This window comes from Paramisgurnus dabryanus, chromosome 20 (assembly GCF_030506205.2).
Source record: "Paramisgurnus dabryanus chromosome 20, PD_genome_1.1, whole genome shotgun sequence".
Classification (NCBI taxonomy): Eukaryota; Metazoa; Chordata; class Actinopteri; order Cypriniformes; family Cobitidae; genus Paramisgurnus; species Paramisgurnus dabryanus.
Window position 1 is genome coordinate 21524535 of NC_133356.1, and position 21834 is coordinate 21546368.

General features: G+C 37.0%; 1 protein-coding gene across 3 annotated transcripts in view; it reads right to left on the bottom strand.

Annotated features, from left to right (window-relative positions):
- Window positions 1-1608: 1608 nt before the first annotated feature.
- The window catches only part of dctn1b (dynactin 1b), a 28240-nt gene continuing 8014 nt past the window's right edge, over window positions 1609-21834 (bottom strand). For 2 of the 3 annotated variants that reach the window (XM_065297003.2, XM_065297002.2), the window contains 25 exons: window positions 17824-17841; window positions 17054-17074; window positions 16208-16381; window positions 14552-14749; window positions 14276-14480; window positions 13897-13975; window positions 13008-13167; window positions 12789-12893; window positions 12452-12643; window positions 11923-12033; window positions 11679-11831; window positions 11365-11525; window positions 11025-11193; window positions 8036-8104; window positions 7716-7928; window positions 7478-7639; window positions 7270-7401; window positions 7061-7186; window positions 6367-6509; window positions 6123-6292; window positions 5033-5145; window positions 4753-4939; window positions 4585-4658; window positions 4285-4374; window positions 1609-4209 (listed from right to left, as the gene is read on the bottom strand). In XM_065297003.2, the coding sequence (XP_065153075.1) occupies window positions 4072-4209; window positions 4285-4374; window positions 4585-4658; window positions 4753-4939; window positions 5033-5145; window positions 6123-6292; window positions 6367-6509; window positions 7061-7186; window positions 7270-7401; window positions 7478-7639; window positions 7716-7928; window positions 8036-8104; window positions 11025-11193; window positions 11365-11525; window positions 11679-11831; window positions 11923-12033; window positions 12452-12643; window positions 12789-12893; window positions 13008-13167; window positions 13897-13975; window positions 14276-14480; window positions 14552-14749; window positions 16208-16381; window positions 17054-17074; window positions 17824-17841 (3363 nt within the window). In that variant the 3' untranslated portion in view covers window positions 1609-4071. Of the gene's footprint in view, window positions 4210-4284; window positions 4375-4584; window positions 4659-4752; window positions 4940-5032; window positions 5146-5192; window positions 5655-6122; window positions 6293-6366; window positions 6510-7060; window positions 7187-7269; window positions 7402-7477; window positions 7640-7715; window positions 7929-8035; window positions 8105-11024; window positions 11194-11364; window positions 11526-11678; window positions 11832-11922; window positions 12034-12451; window positions 12644-12788; window positions 12894-13007; window positions 13168-13896; window positions 13976-14275; window positions 14481-14551; window positions 14750-16207; window positions 16382-17053; window positions 17075-17823; window positions 17842-21834 lie in introns of those variants that run through there. The other variant, XM_065297004.2, reaches the window with a different exon arrangement.

Below are 21834 nucleotides of genomic sequence, written 5' to 3' on the forward strand. Positions count from 1 at the left end.
AAATTCTAGACTTTAAGCACACGTGCTAAACTATGCTTTAAATGCTTATATCTTCTGTATGCGAATGTTGATTCATACCAAAATGCTTTTTTACATAGTTGTGTTTGGCATATGAAAACGTCTCAGGTTACGTATGTAACTGTTGTTCCCTGAGAAGGGAACGAGATGCTGCATCTCCCTTGCCATACTTCCTGCGTCTATGTAATGCCGTCTTTGGCAATATTTCAGATAGCGATATACTTCCTGGCTCCCGCGTCACCCTGTCTTTGTTGTTAAGCCTCACCATTGGTTGAATTTGATATGATATACACATTCAGACGCACTTACCCCTGTAGGCGTCCCCAAAGTGTCACTGCGCGAGTTCCCTCGAAAGGGAACTGTTACAATGTATCTTAAAAAGTAACACGATGTAACCTTGAACCTCTCACTTGAAATGTGTCCTCACATTTAGTCCTTGAATTTGAGGGTATTAGACCTGGAAAGTCCTTGAAAGGACCTTGAATTTGAAGTTAACTAAGGTGTGGGAACCCTGTGAATAGGTTTTGGTTGAGTTATAGCATACAAATACACACTATTTTAACATATGAAATACAAACATTAACCTAAAATAGATTAACTTACTATAAAGTTTCCAGCTTTAAGCTCAAATCAGTTTCAGTTTGACGTTTCTCATCGATACTTTTTGATGGAAGAACAATTTTTGTTCTCCTAAAAACCTTGTAAGGCAAAATTTTCTAAAATAACCATTTCTTATCTTTTCAAGTCCCAGGTTGTATATGTAGGTTAGAGACAATGGTTTAGCTGTACTGTATATGTAGGACAAGTGCAAATAAATGGCATTGTAATTGCTCAAGATGAATGCTTTGCACACAGCCAGAATATTGCTTCTGTCACAGATACTGTTTTTTTAGTACACCGGGACATGGTTTAGATTAATCCAGAACTAGGCCTTAGTTATAGTAGGACATTTAGGTAATTTTACAATACTGATGTGCATCTTGAGATAAAACAATGGCACTGATATATATGTTAAGACATGTCAGTGCAAGGTGTTTTTAAATTAAGGCAGCTCAAACATGCATTTTAGTCTGGGACTAGGATAAACCCTGTCTGAGAAACCGCCCCCATAATGCTCTTATGTTTTTACAAAGCTAGGAACAGTATTGCAGACAAAGCTGCCCACACAGATAAAGAAAGTAAAGTTGAGTGATTGAACTCTGTGCAGAAAGCATTATATTGGGGGCATGACACTGACAGATATCACTCGTGAGCAAAGCAAACCATGAAAACGATGCTGGAAATGATACAACCGTACCTTATCAGGGAGGATATCTGTATTAATCAGAACAATGGGCTTTAATTTATTTGGCCATTCAAAGATGTTAAAAATGTCAGATCAAGAAGACTGATGACGTAGTCAGGACCAGCTTGCAAAACCAATGACAGGAAGCCCACATAGCAAAAAAGGGCCATCTATGTGGTGATCTTTGTGATGTTGCCTACACTCTCAGAAAAAAGGAACCAAAGCTGTCATCGGGCAGTACCTTTACAAAAAGTACATACAGGACATATTAGGACTTTTTAAGGGTGTCCACCTTTATTTTTAATTTTTTTTGAGAATGTACAGTACTGTGCAAAAGTTTTATCACCAGCTTTGTTGTTTTAGCAAAGTTTTCATATCCATCAATATTTATTGTTCACTCTTTTTAAAGATACAAACAGAAAATACAGGAAATATGTAGAAAAATGGAAAACAAAACAATTTTGAGAACTAAATGTCTTCTTTAGTTATTCGATTAGAATTAGAAATTAGGATTTAATTTAATTTAGGTTTAAAAGATCCTCCAGCTGCCTGCTATTGCTCAAGTGGAAAGGGGAGTTTCCAAATACTTGACACTTATACTTCTATACTGTTTTTAATACTACATACACATTTCCTGTATTTTCTGGTTGTATTCTAAAGAGACTGAGAAATAATTATATATGATCACTATACAATTACAAAAACAACAAATCTAATGGTAGCATGGTTGCCTTTTTGCACAGTACTGTATATAAACAGCGCCTTTGCTACTGAGAGCTGTATTAAAATATCATCCAATATGCTTGTGCCATCCATAAGATCGAATATCATATTCACTATGAATCCACTTGGCATGAAGTTGTTTTCTAGTGATGTCTAGTGTAACAATTCACTTTCAGTATGTGATGCATAGCTCTGTGCGTTTTAACTGTGGTAAACCAAGCTTTCATAAAGCCCACAAAGAATGCATGTTTATTCAAAGTAGTTTAGCTATCACCCTCTTATAGCTTTTCCTGTAAGCTCTTCAAAGCTCCTTTGACCAACATAACTAAAACTTAAACCTTTTAACCATATGACAGAATTAACAAATTCAACTGATTTTTACTGGCATAAATATTTATTTAAATTAATTCAGTATGTATAATATCCCAACACATATAAGCAACAGTAGTCATGTTGTACAGTTAATATGTTGATAACTTGTTGATAAATGTACACAACAGTAAAGCATACCATTGCTTACTTAAGACCACTTTTAATACTGACTCTCTTTGAACATAAATACAACAGGAAGAGGTTAAAAAATATATTGTTGCCTTCTACATCTATCTATCCTTCCAACGTATAGTAACTTTCACCTGTTTTCCTCTCTTTCTTGGCACAAATTATTAACCCCAGGCATTGATATTTTCTATACTGGCCAGTTTAGAAAGCGCATTTGGTTGATTCTCGCGAAATTAGACTTATGAGGTGTCGTGAAACATTTTGATAAAAAAGTAAATGCTCATCAAAATAAGAAGCATACAGTTACAAACATCTCTTCATGTATTATTTTGCACATGATTTTAAATGACATCATACAAACCAATTTTGTATTTTTTTCCACATTTAAGAGGAACATTTTCATTACCGCAACGTGTCCATGACTGGATTTGGGTTCTTTGACATGGAAATATTTATAATTGAAAAATCTAATAAAATAAAAAGCTTCAGTGCATGTTATACTATAAACATTTAAAGTAAAGAAAAACATGTGGTATTTGGTGATCATTGGTAAATGTAGAGACAATAATAAGGAATATAAATGTGTCCAAGACCAATTTTTCAATCATTGTTTTAAGCCCTCAAGGAACTCACATTTTCAAAAAAAATTGTTCGAAGGGACATAATTGACCGTGACACTCAAGATGGCTACCAGGTAAGCAGTTCTTATTTTTTTCTCTTCAGATAAAAGTTGACATTTTGTTTGTCAGAGTACCCAGACAACTTTTTAGTTCTCATTACCGAAACATGAGTTTGTAAATGCATATATTTAATGTAATATCATGTTGTGGTAATGATCATTTTTGATAATGATAATCTAAAAATTGTAAATAATTCTATAGGAAATATTTTTTAAATCCTCTAAAAATAATGGTTATAGTAAGTTTAGACCTCAATCTTATATGTGCAAAAAAAAAAAATGGCTTCAAGGGCTTTAAATTTTGATGCTGGACACCTTCTAAGTCTAGATTTCGTCAGAATCACCCCTTTGCATGGCACATTTAAGCACGACAGGCAAGCTTTTTAATGCTCGACAGTGATCATATATAAAAGCACCAGGATAAAAGTATATTTTTTTTCCAACACCCAGGTATGTTTTTGCAGTAAGCGCACTAAAAGAGCGTGCCAACTTCCCTCGATTATTATCAGATCTGATGTATTAAAGAGGGAAATCTACCATTAAGCGGTGCTGTTCACAGTGTTATGCAGTTAGCAAGCATAACTAGTTATACACATACATGGAAGAAAGAGATAAAGAAAATTACACCATAAACTCTCCAAGGGTCTCGATCTGCAGCCTTGCTGATTTTCATTGACTTTGGTTTGTTTAAAACTCAGGAAAGAAATTGGTGTCATATTTCTTCATTCCTCAAAAACTATTCACCGTTTATCTAACAAAGCCAAACATAAATGAATAAAGCTGTAAAGCTACCAGAACAGCTACTTGAAATGCTTGACCTATTTGCTTTAACCCATAACGTAAATCATTCATAATTTACTCGATTTTATGTCCGCAGCAAGCGATGGATTCTCTGGAGCTGAGGCTGTGAAAGGACCAGCCGATGTACCTGCTCCTGCCCTCGAGGACAAGGCATCATCACACGCCCAACTAACACAGCATCTCCTTTCTTCTCCTCCTTTGCCTGAAACCAAAAAAAAGGAATGTGAGGTGTGCTCAACAGATTCAGAGTCAGTTTTGAAGTAATTTGTGGCATCACCTTCACAAATGAAGTGCAGGGAAATGTGGCAAAATCAGATGAGGCTTGTGCACCAGGCCTATGAGTCACCACATGTTCAGCTACCTCATCCTTTAAAAAATAAGACGAGGTAAAGAGTTATTTACTTTTCGACAGAGTATTACAGTTAGTCCAGGTCTCATAAATGTCTCTCAGTGAACGGATAGAAATTCATCATATATACATTTTTTATAATTCTATGCAGATATAAGGTTCAAATATGATGTTCATGATGCTGGACACCATAAACAGATGTTATGATGATTTTATCAACGTCCTTACCTTAAGCCTATCAAGAGTGTCTCTAAGTGACTGCAGTCTTGCGGTTTGCTCCAACAGTTGGCCACTGGGACTCACTGTAAACCAAAAACATCAATACCAACATTCCTGACCATAATATAGGTGCCATATATAGGAAAACACTTCCGTTTCTGTCTTACTATGACACACCTGGGGATTTTCCTGTGATATCCACTACTTGAACGTTGGCACTCATCTGAAGGAGAGTATCCAGCAGTTGGTCTGTTTTTCGGTAGAGGGCGCTAGACAAGACCTCAGGCCTGCAGCCCTCTCGCCAGCCAAGCTTTGGCACATTCAGTGGAGGGAGAGATGCCAGCTGAGCACGCATCTTTTCCGCCTGCGACCCACACAAACACACACTCAAAGTGAGAATAAATCTTAGGTGGGGCCATTATGGATATGTGTTTCTGAGTTGGTATGAAGAAGAAACCTTTAGTCTGTTGTTTTCATTTTTCAGATGCTTTATACTGAGTCTCTGAGCTTCGATCTGTTGAGTCAGCAGTGGAGAATCTATGACTTGAACTCCTGCAGCTGCACACATGCCTTTGAATACAAACAAACATTAAATTACATGATAAAAAAGACTAATAACTAATACACTTATCTAGAACATATAGGCAAGAACAAATGGAAAGATGCTATGAAATGCATTTTAGATTTTTAGAACATTCTACTTAAAGGGCACACATTATGCAAAATCCACTTGGACATAAATGTGTGTTTGCAGTGTGTGAACACAACCACCCTACAATAATAAAAATCCAGTCACTCCTCCTTTTTTAATCCTCATTAACCAGAGCAGTCTTTTTATTACATGCTGTTTTAATTCTCTTGTTAATGTGATGTCACACCAACAAAGCCCACCCACGGCCACTGATGGCCAAAGCTTGTAAATAGTGCAATTCATACTTGGTGATAGATGCAAAAATAACTCTCAGAAACACATGCAGTCATGCAGAACACAAAAACAAAATCGACGAAAAATAGAGAGAGGATGGAAGGCAAAGTGGAGAGGAACAGATGTTGAATGTTACATTTACCTTTTTGTTCTTCTAAATAGGATACAGACAGGAGAAGATATATTAGTTTAAATTGAATAAATAAGCTAAAGTTTACTCTGAATTCAATTTAAAGGGACACTCCACTTTTTTTGAACATATGCTCATTTTCCAGCTCCGCGTAGTTAAACATTTGATTTTTAGCGTTTTGGAATCCATTCAGTCGATCTCTGGGTCTGGCTGTACCACTTTTAGCATAGCTTAGCATAATTAATTGAATTTGATTAGACCATTAGCATTGCGCTAAAAAATATTGAAACTCTTTAGTTATTTTTTTGCTCAATGCTAATGGTCTAATCAGATTCAATGGATTATGCTAAGCTATGCTAAAAGTGGTAGCGCCAGACCCGGATTCCAAAACGCTAAAAATCTAATGTTTAACTCTAGGGGAGCTGGAAAATGAGCATATTTTAAAAAAAGTGGAGTGTCCCTTTAAGCTAAATAAAGTTTTATTGTCTTTACCAGGAGTTATGCCACATGTCACAATGGAGGCGATACCAGAGGCTGGACTTCCTCTCGACCCATCCATGCTCATCTTTGATTGGCTGTTGATTCTCTGTTTAAGCTCTAATTTCTCTGCCTCTAGTTGGTCTATATCAGCCTGGAGAGCATCCATGGTCTCTTCAAATTCCCTAAGGTACAAAAAAATTAGACCTTAGTGCCATTAAATGTATGTTATGTAACACGTGTTCAGTAAAACTCTTACTTTTCCTTCTTTTTTAAGATTGAATGTGTCTCATCCAGGATTGTCTGGATCTTCTCTACGCGCTCATCTGCATCTTTAGATGAGCTGTCAAGCTTTTTCTCCAGCAGACTGAGACGCACATTGGCCTCACTAAGTTCCTCTCCCTAAACACGAGACACATAACTCCTTGAGCTTTAAAAAATCCTTTACATGCGATGCGCAAGAATATGCAAAGAATTATAATATACAGTACTTCATATTGTACTACGAATATTAAAGTGGACATATCATGAAAATCTGACTTTTTCCATGTTTATGTGCTACAATTGGGTCCACAGTGCGTTTATCAACCTAGAAAATGTAAAAAAAATCAACCCAGTTACTATGTTTTGTTAAACCATTCTCTGCAAGCATGTGAAAAATAGGTCATTGATATTTGGCTCCCCTTATGATGTCAGAAGGGGATTATACTGCACCTTAATCTGAACTATCCAAACACTGCACTGCCATTTACACATCCAAAACGACACATTTTTGCTCACACCTACAAAGTGGCAATTTGAACATGCTATAATAAATTATCTATATGGTATTTTGAGCTAAAACTACACATACGTACTCTGGGGACACCAAAGATTTATTTGACATCTTAAAAAAGTCTTGTGAAATGTCCCCTTTAAGTGTTATTATGTCACAAGCTTCCACGTGTTTCTACCTTTATTTTAAGTGACTTCTTGAGCTCTTTGATGACAGTTTCTCTATCCTCAAGTTTGAGTCCGAGTCCTTCAGCATCAGTGATCTCTGCCCTCAACACTCCCGCTCTGACCTCTACAGGAGATATCTGCAATGCATCCACAAATACAGTACATGCAATGAGATTTATACCCACAGTGATGGACACATACAAAGAGATCTCCTATTTACCCCAGCCTGTGGTTTCTCTGAGTCGTATTCACCCTCCTGCATAGCAGTAGCCATCTTGTTCATTGTTGCTATGACAACATTGCATGACTGACGCAGGCACTCTTGGGGATTGATACCCTGTGACCCATAGATCTGAACAAGGGATGTAACATCCAATTACAGTATACTGTATATTACAACACATAATGTAAGATGTCTCTATACATACCTGTTCAGCTGCTTTAAAGGCCATGTCCTCAAGTTTGAGAGCTGGAAGTCCCTCGTGTTCACTGAGAGGAGCAATGAGTTGAGCGGCTGCTGCGGCCACTTCCTGAAGCACAGCATTTACCCAGGCCAACTGCTTTCTGCTCTCTGCCAGGGTCTCACACACCTTTACACATATACAAGTTTAGTTACGCTGGCTTATTGAAGGTGTGTGCAAGATTCTGTATTTAAATACAAAGTACCTGTGGTCCGAAGCTGAGGGCAGCTGGGATGCCCGGTGCATCTGTGCCTGGCATGCGACGACGAATCTTCTTACAAAACTGTCGTATGTCACTACAAAACGTGTCCAGGTCTTTGAGCAGCACACAGAAGATTTCCTCATCCTGTCCGGCCTGCAGAAAGGCCCTCAGACGCCCCACCTCTACCGCCATGCAATCCAGGGCACTCTGGGTAAACTAAACACACACACACACACACACACACACACACACACGCATCTTTGAATAAATAATCCACCAATGTATGGTGTTGTGTTGATGTATGTTTAAAGTAAAAATCTTACTTTGATGTGGTCGGCTAGCTGCATGGTACAGTCCTCAGGTTGTTCAGCAAGATGAATACTGTAAAGTTGCTACAACAAAGAGTTTCACTATAAACATTTTGTAGTTATAGTTATTTTTATTAAAGACTTTTGTAATTATGTAATCCCAGAGAAAAATTGCATTGCTCAGAGGTTGCTCTTTCATAGGTCAGGAGCTCAGAGTTGTTTTATTTAAAGGTGCAATGTGGGATTTTTAGCACCATCTAGCGGTGAGATTGCAACCAACGGCTCAGTCCACAGCACACCCCCTCTTTTCGAAACCCATAGTGAAGCTACGTTAGCTGCCACAGGACAAACATGTCATCATCTGTGACAAAGTAGTGACAAAACATGCTCTATCGGACAGTTTGTCCGTTTAGGGCTACTGTAGAAACATGGCGGCGCAAAATGACGACTTCCATGTAAGGGGACCCACTGTGTATATAGATAAAACAGCTCATTATAAAGTTATAAAAACATAACAGTTCATTATGTAAGGTCTTTATACACCACTGATAATATAGTTATGTATATTATATTGCATTTCTGTCATGAAATCCTTTAAAAATCCCCAATTGCACCTTTAAACCAACTTAGTCTCAGATGTTTCTTCTATTTGCTTAGGGAAGATAAAAATAAAAACAAATAAGATAATTGTTTAAATAAATTAAGAGTATAGAGCTGTAAAATAATGTAGATTATATATGTAAAATAATCTGGATCTGGGAAAAATTGAGAAATGTTTTATGTTAATATTGAAATCTTCGATAATATGGATTATTGGCAAATCTGAGGTCGGTTTGTGACATTGTTGAGATCTCATCTAAAACTAACGGATACATTTCTTTATTATTTCTGGGTCCTTTTCTCGGTAGAAATAGACGCAAAAGTTTCATGTGATTTTCCAGTGTTGGGTAAAATACTCAAATAAGTAATTCCTAGATACATCTTCAATCATGTAATAAGATAACTGTACTAATGACTCTCTCTGAAATGTATTTATTACTTACTACAAATTTCTTTCTAAATCCTATTTATTAAATGATACAAAGATAGGCTTGAATCAACTCGAATAAATCATATAAAAGTACATCAATTATTCTGGTCACACTTTTTAAGGTCCAATTCTCACTCTTAACTACTTTTGCCTCAATATACTCCCAGTTACTGCTTATTAATACTTAGTTAAGTTGTTGTTAAGTTTAAGTATTGGTAGGAATTGGGTAGGATTAAGGATGTAGAATAAGGTTTTGCAGAATCAGGCATTAATATTAGCTTTATAAGTATTGATAAACTGCCAATATCTAAGTAATATTAATGCTAATAACCAACCAGTTAATAGTAAGAATTGTAAACTACACTATAGTGTTACCATTATTCTTATTAACTCACTAAAGTATTTAAAGTGAGAAGGATACATAGAAAACATGAATTTTAGTGGTAGACTTTAAATTCTGATGTTACAGTTTTTTTCGATTGCTAAACGCCAGTGGGCACAACTGGAGTCACATGTGCAAAACTCTAACTACAGTCTGCACAGCAGCAGATCATGTGGACCAAACTCTAGTTCGTTTTTCATTGCTTGAACACAGTTTTCAAAACTTTACACACTTATTCCATGACTTTACAGTTTTTTTCGATTGCTAAACGACAGTGGGCACAACTGAAGTCACATGTGCAAAACTCTAACTACAGTCTGCACAGCAGCAGTTCATGTGGACCAAACTCTAGTTTGTTTTTCATTGCTTGAACACAGTTTTCAAAACTTTACACACTTATCCCATGACTTTAACCACAACCTGCACAACACTGTGGATTTACAGCACTTTGTTCAAATGCTAAAACACTGCTGTCAAAACTGTGAACCACACATTCAAAACACAATTGATTTCAGTCTTGTGCCTTTCAAACACTGCTGACTGCAATTTCATATAAATATAAATTCCAATTTCATTTATATATACTGTAATATTACCTTTCATGTACTTTAAGTTTCTACCTTTTTTCTCATTACTGTAATTCCGTAAATTACTACAGACAACTGAAGCAAACTGCTAATTTTCATTTACCTTAAAAAATTATGATGTTCTAGAAAAAATAATGTGATAAATCAATAAATAAATCATTCTTTAAAGAAAACATTACTTGGTGTGACATCACTGAAATTGTTAAAACTGTAAAGATATAAAGTTAGTATTTTGTGTATTGGTGTTTGATGTTAGTGTTTTTCCTCTCAGTGTGTTGTGAGTGACAGTGTGTGTTATCTCAGTGAGGGTTGTGTTTAGTGTTTGGCTGCACGGAGCTGTTTTGAGCCATATGTTAAGAGTTGTGCTCAGGTGACTTTTGGTAGTGCAGACTGTAGTTAGAGTTTTGCACATGTAGCTCCAGTTGTGCCCACTGTCGTTTAGCAATCGAAAAAAACTGTAAATCCACTATTGTATTCCCAATCTCACAGAAATTTGTGTTATAGTCACAATTTTTTTATTAATGTATTTGTGCTATTGACACAAATTTTCGCTGTTTTTCGTGGCACACAGCACAAATTTCTAGAAACAATTTTTCTTTTTTGTGTAATTTTATATTTTGTTTTCTCATTGTTTTGTACTGTTTTTTACTATTGTCGCTTGGGGTTAGTCGCTTGTGCCACAAAAAAGACATTTGTGCTCCAGGGCCAGGGGCCACGAAAAACAACGGAAAAACTGTGGAAATTCGTGTCAATAGCAACAATCAAAATAGAAGTGAGATAGATATTATATATAATTGTTCTACATACACAATATTTAGTTCAATTACATCAGAAGTAAGTACATGTAATGAAATTACTGTTAAAATAAGAGTAATCCCTTACTTTACTTTTTCTTGAAAAGTAAGTAACTATAGTTACACCAAACCCTGGATTATTCATTTGCATTATTGCTACAGCCAAATAAATGACAAAAATACCAATTTGCATGATGATTTTTTGCCATACCTGATAGTATTTAATAGCTTTGGTAAGAGGTTCCACATTGACAGTTTCATCCAGCAGGTCTTTGTGCAGAAGGTCTATGAGGAAGTCAAGGGAACGCTCGTGTACGCTCATTTCAGAGTAAAGAGATCCCACACGCTTGTACACCTCCACACTGCATTGATTTAAAGAACTGCAGGACAGAGATAAAGAGAAACATCATTAATTCTCCACCAACTGAGACTGACTATCCTAACCCATTTATTGGTTATCAAATACATCAATGCAATAAACTAACCTATGTTTGTCTTTAAATCTACAGAGGATCTTAAGAGAGTGTGTGTGAAAGTTTGGTTAAACCTACTATTCATATTTATGCAGCGCTGCCTGTAGCAGTGTAAGAGAATAGATGAGTCCTGCTGCAAAACTGAGCTGCTCCCCAACAGCTCCTCTCATCCCAGCCTTTTGAGTGCAGGTCTCAGTCAACTCAAACTTCTCCTGCGCCTGCTTACTGATCAGCTCCGCCTGCAACATATGCATACGGTTTAAATTTTTTTGATTTTGGAGTAGAAAGATCGGACATTTCAGAATGTCTTTGCAAAGTATGCAACTTTAATGACAGCATGCACATGAACTCAATAAACTTCACAATCTCACTGTAAACTAAAATCAGACCACCTTGCAGATGAGTCGTGGGATGAGCAGCAGTGCAAGGATGCAATCGCAATCTCCTCCGTGTTTCAAGAAGGAATCAGGCATGAAGGAGATCAACAGCGACACCTGCCTGTTAGCCTGAGCCACCTCCATTTTGCGCAGCTCCATTTCTATAGCCTTAGAAATGATTATAAACATACATTTAAGTATGTAACATAAGAGACACATGCTCTGTAAATGTAGAAGAATGTGCGGTCAATGGAGTAACCTTGGCGCAGGCTTTGGTCTCTGCAAATTTGATCTTGAAATCGAAGATCTCAGCAGGCTGTTGTTGCTCTGTGCTGGCTTCCTGCTGGCTCATTAGATCCCTGTTTACCTCCTGCTCAAAACAGACACAGGCACACACAAAAATTAGGATGTACATTAACCATGATGAAGCATTATGTTAAATCTCAGCTGGAAAGAATAGCATGTATCTGATTCCTAACTAGTCCTGTGTTGTCAATGGAGATCTAATGCATGGGATGCTAGTGTACTAACCAGACATCTTAGCTAACTTTCCAATAAAACTTGACCATATGGCCACACTGATCCAATGGCGAGTTTTACTGGTGGTACACTGTTAGAAAAAAATTGTCAAAAAATGCACCCCAGGGCAGTACCCTACAAAAAGGATCTTATTAGATACAGATATCTATAGATTTGGTACCAATGTGTAGCTTTGAGTGACAGCTGGGGTACATATTTTGACCATCTGACAGTGTATTGTGTATTCTGTGTATTCTACAAATCAGTACCTGCAGGTGGGCAGTGAGCTCTCTGTATTTTTGGATGGTCTGCTGGTAGTCTGCCACGGTTTCCTGAGCCGCCTCCACACGCTTCTCTGACTCTCTTATACTGGCAGCACCCAGATCCAACTGCTCTCTTAACTCCAGCTCTGTCTCTCTGGCATTCTCCTGCAGCTCATCGTTCATCTCATTGATGGCTTCCTACATCAGCACATGGACACATATACTGTTAAACATACATTGGAGGACCTCACCGTATCCAAATGCATTTATGGTACATATTAAACCATGACCTTGGTATTGCAGTATCACAGGTCTAAATGATGAAATGTGTGTGACCACTTACCAGATCTGCAACTGTTTCTCTGAGCTCTCGTACTTTCTCCTCCAGATCCAGATTTCTTTCTGTCAACATCTCCACCATCTCCTCTGCACCGAGAGCAGCATCCACCTGACACACGCATATACTGTATTGAAGTGACTGTTAACGTCTAGCCAGGACTTTCAAAAAAGTAGTATACAATATAATGTACCAAACTTCATTGGTTCTGATGCTAGCACTTACTTGCTCTTTAAGCTCATCAACTGTTTTCTCAGCCATCTTCAACTCCTCCTGGAGTTTCTCTTTCTGGGATCTTAGTGTCTCCAGCTCGAGGTTCTTCTTCTCCATTTGTTTCTGTAGCTTTGCATGCTCTTGTTTCTCTGATGCAGACAAGTCACGCATCCTGGTACAGCACGTGCATTAATGTTAGTGGTCACAGTGAATACTTAAAGAGACACTGAACTTTTTTTTGAAAATAATGGGCCATTTTCCAGCTCCCCTAGAGTTAAACATTTGATTTTTACCGTTTTGGAATCCATTCAGCTGATCTCCGGGTCTGGCGGTACCACTTTTAGCATAGCTTAGCATAATCCATTGAATCTGATTAGACCATTAGCATCACGCTCAAAAATAATTTAATTTAAAACTTGACTCTTCTGTAGTTACATCGTGTATTATGATATTACGCAGCACCCGAAAAAAGTCTCCTTGGTAACTTTGAACAGCAGGGGACTATTTTCGTGCACTACGTAATATCATTGCGCCTTCTGCAGTCATGGTACGGCAGCAAAGTCCTTGATTATTATGCCAGAATGAGAGTAGAAAATCGCAACTTTTAATTTTCCGTCAGTACACAATGGTACTACAGAAGAGTCAAGTTTTAAATAGGAAAAATATCGAAACTCTTTGGTTATTTTTTGAGCGCGATGCTAATGGTCTAATCAGATTCAATGGATTATGCTAAGCTATGCTAAAAGTGGTACAACCAGACCCGGAGATCAGCTGAATGGATTCCAAAATTGTAAAATTGATTGTTTAACTCTAGGGGAGCTGGAAAAAAAGTGGACCTTTAACTCAAGTATCACTAATGTAAAGAGTAGATCTCTCAGTAGATCTCAACACAAAGACTCACCTCACTAAAGCCTCCTTCAGTCGTGCATTCTGCTCCTCTAACTGTTTTACATGATAACTGGATGCTGCTCCCTCTGAGCCTGCAACGAGGTTATTATGGATCAATAGGCGCCTGTGGCTGTGGTAGTATTTATGTACCTTTAAATTAGTTAGAAATAAAATATGTGACTCTGTCTGTGAAACCCAGGCCAAAGTATCATAATCTAATTATGCATCAGTTCATTGCTTTCACATGGCTTCAACATGTGATATGATCTTACTCAGTCAATATTAAAGATGCAAGGTTAAATTTTCACAGAATGTTCTTTCCATTATGCAGGATGATTTTGTATAGAAAACAGTAAATCACAAAACATTTTAGGTTTTAGGTGTTTTTCTACCTTTTTCCTCTATTTCATGTTTAAGTATCTCCAGGTCCATCGTCAGCTCCTCCAGTTTCTCTTTGAGAGCATCAGCCTCCAGCTGCAGCGACTCGGCTCGCTCTTCTGCCATCTCCTTATCCAGTGTGGCCATCTCAATGGCATCTGCTGTATCTGCCATCTCCTCCATGTAGTGTTCTTTAGCTTCGAGAGCTTCCTTAGATTCCTGCAAGAAAGATCTTAGTCAGCTTTCACATCCACAGACTGACACTTCTTATATGACAGTCTGCTCTATACCTTCTTGGCCTCCTTGAGTTGTTTCTGCAGTTCGCTTTGTTGTTCCTGCATCTTACACTTCCACTCCTGCAGCTGCTCAAGCTGGATCTTGTGTTTCTCCAGCTCCTTCAGCTTTGCCTTGTCCTCCGTCCTCTTTATCTTCAAAGTCTCCAGCTTCTCCTCCAGATCCTTCACCTGGGCACGCAGCGACTCCTCTTCCTGCAGAAAAGTGCACAAAACATCTTTAGTACAATTTGATTCCAGGTTAGTGGCCTTTTACTGAGTTTTAAAACTGTACCTTTTCTGTCACTGCATGGGCTGGTACAATCAAAGGTTCATTTTTGTACATTTTTGGGTATACAACACATTGAAATGTACCTTTTGGGGTACAATATTATACCCTAAGGATCTTTTGTGTACCTTAAAGAGCAACTATTACATTGCTAAAAACATTATTTTGTGTATTTGGTATAATACAATGTGTTCGCGTGGTTTATGGTTAAAAACACATTATTTTCCACCGTACATTTTTGTGTATCCAGATTTCTCTTTCTTTTGGAAACGCAAGGATTTGAAAAGCGTTGTGTCCCTGATTGGCCAGCTAATCTGTACGTTGTGATTGGCCTGAATATCTCTGATGTCAGCCGGAAATGTGACGCTCCTTACCATGTCACAATGCAATGCTAACATGAGTTAACTTAAAGGCTGTGAGTCCGAAGCGGGAAAATTATGATAATGTCAGTCTTATCTACATCACCAATCACAGGAAGTCACCTGTTGCCTACAATCTGTGTGTTTGTTGTAGTCCAAGAAAAGAGATATACGTTGGAGATTTACTGGGGTATGTAACTTTTGCATATCGTTAACATGTACTAATACACACATACACACCAAAGGAAATATAAAATCGTGAATTGAACCATTGGTGCTCTTTAACTCTTTCACCGCCATTGACGAGATATTTCGTCAATTAAGAGAAAACGCTTCCCCGGCAATGACGAGATTTTCCGTCTTTCCGCAATACTGCTATTATCCCCTTCCGCAACTTTTTAAACCCGGAAGTATTGCCCTATGGCAAGCGGCTGCATGTCCGTGTCTGTTTTAAAGATCGCTCTGAATGGGATCTCTATGAAAAGTCCGTCACAAAAATTAAATTATCTCTGCTTTTTGCTCAAAATTGGGTGTTTTTGCAGAAACCTACCCATATTCAAAAGCTGATTATAAAAATACCACTGAAGGTAGGATGAACCGTTTTTTATTTTTATTTTTTTAAAGCAAAGGGTCTGTTCTTTCATTTGGTATATTGTATGTTTATATATTTAAAGAAGAACATTTTCTGGAAGGCATTAAACTTTGGTGAAAATCATGAAAAACGCTGGCGCTGGCTGACAACTTTTTTTAAAAACGCTGGCGGTGAAAGAGTTAAGGAACAATTTGTATCAGTTCAATTTTACGGGTACAAAACAGTTTACTCTACCTTTAAAGGTACACAATAGATCCTTAAGGTACATTAATGTGCCCAAAAAAGGTACAACATTGTATAATGTTTAGTAGACCTTAGGGAACCACCACAGTTTTGTACCATTTTATGCCAGTGTGCTGGCATGGATCACTGAAAACTTTCATAGACATTTTAAATCACATATAATATCACATAAAATATCACAGTAATCTCACCTTGGTGGGTCCTGGAATGGGAGGAGCTCCAGGTGAGATGAGGGTTCCCACAGGTGAAGGTATTACAGGGGCAGCTAGTGGGGTTTGTGCAGGTGTACTGGGCTCACTGCTGCTCATCTCTCCAGCAGATGCAGAACCTGAGCCCATCTTCACCCCCACTCCTGTCCGTGTTTGCTGAAAGAAAGACGGAAAAATTATACTGATGCATCGAAAATTCACTAAGATTGTTATAAAGTTGACAGCCAACGTTCTTAAATGACAAAAAATTTAATTACAAGTAAAATATCCGGCATATAGAAACATATGCAATGATGTTTTGCTGAAAAAAAAAGTCAATTTATGCAACAAAAAGAATTTGCCAATTCCACTTTGTTTTCTATTTTGGTATCCACTGCAAAGACCAGTGTTGGGGAAAGTTAATTTTAAAAGTAATGCATTACAATATTAAATTACTCCCCAAAAAAGTAACTAAATGCCTCAATGCCAGTTTTGACTCAAACTGTTCCCGTTTAGGCACAGACGCTCAGTTTAATTCAGTAAATTATTTTTTTTATTATTTTATTTTTTTTAAAAAGTAACTCAAATATTAATGTGAAGATTTATAAAGTAATGCATTACTTTACTCGTTTCTTCAGAAAAGTAATATTATTACATAGTGCACGTTTCTTTAATGCGTTACCCCCAACACTGGCAAGGACATTCATACATTTTTAAGTGCAACATTGTGTCTAAAAAACTTTTCAGGCAAACATGAACATAAAAACAAACACATAACACTATATAGTACTGAACAAAAAACTCCCCTCGTTCATAGAAATGACTTGTAGGACACGATACTGAGCTTACCTTTGGCCTTCTGGTCGTGGTCTAGAGGTTGCACCCAGGTATACGTAATATGTATAAAAAGGAAAATAAAAAGAAGATTAGAAACAGAATAAATAAACACAGAGCACTGTTAATATTGTTTCATCTGTGGCTGTTGTTTGCTTCTCCCATAGATTTTCAATGTGCATAACTTCTAATGCATTTGTTCTAATGTACATAAAATTATTTGCTGTGTTTATCAACAGCATAAAACTGTCAATATCAACTGATCCTATCAATTGAGTTTAATTGGTATTACATTACATTAATGTTCAATTATAATAACCCTAAATATAAATTTTACAAGCATAGTAAAAGTTTGATCCTCAATGAACCAGTAATTCTCTCATCGCATGTTGAGAAGCTTGGCATCCTGTATGTTTTGTCTATAATAACATACACTTAAGCACATAAGAACCCAAACACTAACCCACTCTCTGTCTGCCTGTGAAACAAAGTGCCTGGCACCAAACATTTATCAGGACATCCAAGCATGCGCAATACACAAATACACAATATTATTTTATTTATAAACAATCATCTAATATTAGGTACTGTATTGTATGGCAAAATATTAATCAAATTATTAATATCCTAACACATGCGGTGATATACTAAAGATCCAGTCTGTAAAAGAATCACTGCTCATACACACACACAGACGAACACTCTTCCATAGTTCGACAACAAACCAAAGGAGCATTCTGCATGCATGCAACATAAAAAACCAACAGATTGATTTTTTTCTGTACCTTACGAGTTGTAGGCGTCTGTTTCATCATATTGACGATTGAAGAGTAAAGACAAACAGGTGCACAAAAAAAAAAGGATTCAGTCACAGAACAGATCAAGATGAGATCAGACCAAGCCTACAGCAAAGCCACAAACACACTCATACAGCATTCGACATGCAGTAGTCAGACGCACACACAAACGCACAAACACAGTGGCAGTGTTGCAGGTTGTCTATGCTGCAGTTAAAAAATGTCTGCTCGGTCCTTCTCTACGTTACTGCTGCAGGGATTAAATCTTTTATATCCTCTGACAAAAATCAAAGCCTCTGAATCGCTTTTCTGCATTCCTCTCATTACAACGTCTTTCTTTTAGCATCCAATGAACAGTAGCCGTCTCTCTCTCTGTATCCATCTATGACTCCCTTTTGCTCTTTCCACTCCTATGCTCCGCTGTGCCAACGGCTGCCTAGCAAGTACATTACATCACTACACATACACCCCTCCCTCCAGACAGGGAAAGAGAGAGAGAGAAACAAAAGGAGAAGGGGGTGAAACTGGGGAGGGGTTGAATTGATGGGAGTCTGGCTTGTCTCCTAGCAACACTCCTCTTGGCTTCTGTAGTGTAGAGGCTGTCTATGTGTGTAGGCAGATCATAATGCTAATTGCATCTTTCATATCACAAATTAATGACTAACACAAACACATGTAACACACAACAAACTAACACAAACATATATTAGACTGTATATGCCGAAGTTCAAACTCTTATTGCCTGCTTTATGTTTATTATTCGATCCAAGCCATACATTTTAAAAACATTTTTTATGAATAAACTTTTGTTTTTTAATGAAAGAAAACAATATGTTGGCTTGGCATAATTATATTTCTGTCTATAAAAAAATAAAAATCCTATAAAACTATCAAACATTTAAGCATACGCCTTCAGATCACGTATTTTTAGGACTATGTATGAGAAAATTCCAGCTAAGTGAACTTTTGAAACTTTTGCCTGGTAGTACACATGCATAAACAACTGAAATATTGCTTATACTGTCACTGCATAGCTGCATTGTTGCTGAATCACACCCAATATTTTCACACTTATGGTACACTACACTTGTGTGTGGTGACATTAATGTGATTTCATCTGATTCGATCTCTCAGAATCAGATACTGTAATCGTGCTAAAGTGCATTTTAAATGCACCACTGCACTATCTGCAGACACATCATTATTTGAGTATCCATTACAGAAAGAGTGGATAGGTGGAAGAGGAAGAGATGGAGTGCTGAGGAAGAGAGTGATATATCACATTACAGCTTTGCAGAAGAACAGAGAGAAAACAGAGAGATGAACAGAGGTGGTGAATGAGTAGCATATTACTTGAAAATGAGCCAGACCTTTACTATCTTTATTATGTATTTTAAATCAATCCACATATTTTACCTCATGTTTATCACATACCAGCTATCACTCTATTTATAAAGTACTTTATGATACAGTTAATGTAATTTCACCAAGTACAACATGTTCCTGGATCAACATCATCATTGGCCCAGGAAATAGGGAAGCATAACGATTAATCATGATTAATATATAGCAGAATAAAAGTTTTTGTTTACATCATATATATGTGTGTGTGAACTGTGTATAATAACTTTGTATAGATAAATACACACATGCATGTATATATTTAAGAAATGTTTACATGTGTATATATATTTGTATGTATAAATTATATTATATATAAATATAAATACTTAATATATAAATATATATTTTTTCTTAAAATTATACATGCATGTGTGCATATTTATATCTACATAATTATTATACACAGTTCACACACATACTGTATATGATGTAAGCAAAAACTTTTATTCTGCTATAGATAATTTGCGATTAATCGTTATGCATCCCTAGCAGGCATACAACTTTATCAACCTATCAGATTGTAAGTTTGGGTTTAGAGTCAGTATCAGAGTTACTTCCCTCTGGTTTTAGTTATGGTTAGGAGATGTTGCACCCACACTCGCTAACATTCCAAATTTTGGGATTTTTGTTGGAAAAGGTGAGTCTAGTTTCTCTGTTCGTTCATTGTATTTGTAATATTGTCTTTAGATGAATTGGCTTTGTAAATTTGAATATTTAGTTACAAAATATAACTACACAATCTAATGGCAAATCATAACTATTTTTTTTAAGGTGGCTTTAAATTTGTACCATTTCTATTTTGCATATTTTAGTGCTTTATTACCTCATCCATGAACATGATAAGCGAAATCCATATGTCGCTGAATGGTGAATCTTCCACTATTCCACTCTCCTTTATAACGTCACTAAGCTTTGCCTTCGTTATAGTGTATTATACAACAGTTCTTTCTGGTTCTCGAATCTGATTGGCTAAGAGCCATGCGATATTGTGCTGATAACGGCACTGTAACCGCATCACCTTTCGTATTATTCCGCCACCTAGTGAATGGAGGTCCTAAGCAGGCTCATCTCTGAATGGAAAAACACAGACGCGCTGTTTTGAATCACTCTCCGTGTGTCTCATTAGTTTACTAGCTCATAAATCAGTCTGTGAATCCCCAATCGGAAGTAATTATTCTGTCAAAGATCAGCGCTCTTGGATGTTACGTTAAAGTTAATGGGAGAAATGTCTTGTCACATCGTGTGGACGATTAACACTTGGAAAGAGGAATATAAACACTCGTTTTTTTCTGGAGCTATATCTTTTATCAGAACGCGAAAACACCGTGGAACTGCAGGTAAGCACCCCAGCTTTTAAATGTGGACATTGATCATTTACTTTATCGTGATGTGACTATTAAAACATGTTATGAGATATCGCCACTGGTATATTTATAAGCAGCATGCAAAAACATTTCTCTGACACTTATAAAAAACCATTTTGTATAGTACTGACAAGAACAAAGTTTAATAATAATAATCGAGTGCTCGTATCGCGTTAAGAATAAATGAGAAAGCAATAGTAACGTTATACAAGTATAGTTTTATTAACTTTTACCTCGCGCCAAAACAATAACAACACAAAAGACACTAAATATGAATAAAAAAACAAGTAATCGTTTGATCATGACACCACATACTGCTGATTTGATCTCATTTTGACGATCATAAACAAACAAGGCCAACATGAGAGCCAGGGTATCTCTGTCAGAGATGTAGCCCAGAGAGGGCGGTGGTCAGCGGGGCGAGTGAACACTCACGTCCGCTCATGCTTTGGTTCTCATTCGTACCGAATCTCAGTAAGCACTCGTTCAAACAGGCGCTATCTTTACTAATCGACTGCAGATTTAAATATAATACATATACATTCTCGACTAAACTAATCTTAAAACTACACTTTGTGACCAAGAAACGGTAATATAAAGAAACGGCTTTTCCGTCCATTGAGTTGTTATGAGCTTCAAAGCAGCCGAAAGTTTTACCTGTCATTCTGGCCGCCCTCAAATCCGTGGCGGAAGAAGTAGTTCTCAAACAAAGAGGCTTTTAAAATAACTCCGTTGTTGTTTTTTAGTTTTCGTTTTTCAAACGTGTGCCGTCGAACTGTTGTATAAAAGCAATATCGCTCTCGGAGTCGTGTGATATAGCTCTATATCATCACGGCTGTGATTGCCTTCGGCACGAGGCCTAATCACAGCCGTGATGATATAGAGCTATATCACACTCCTACTCGAGCGATATTGCTTAAATAGCGACCACTAGTGGTGAAAATCTACATATTTTGGCGTTAATGCCTTTTTGTAATAATAATTTTTTTTTAAGTTTCTCTTTGTACTTATTCATACAAATTAGCAACCTCGTAAAACACTTACAAATTCCCATGAGATCAGGCTGACTATAATGCTCAGTAATGTTCGCCTGGCCATTTCTTACACACTGTTTATGAGTTTTTTTAAAGCCTCCCACAAATTAGGATCATCATTTAACTATTATAAAATACCGCATGCGATTACAATTTCCATTTAATCTTCAAGCTCAAACAAATCCTTTTCTCTGAAT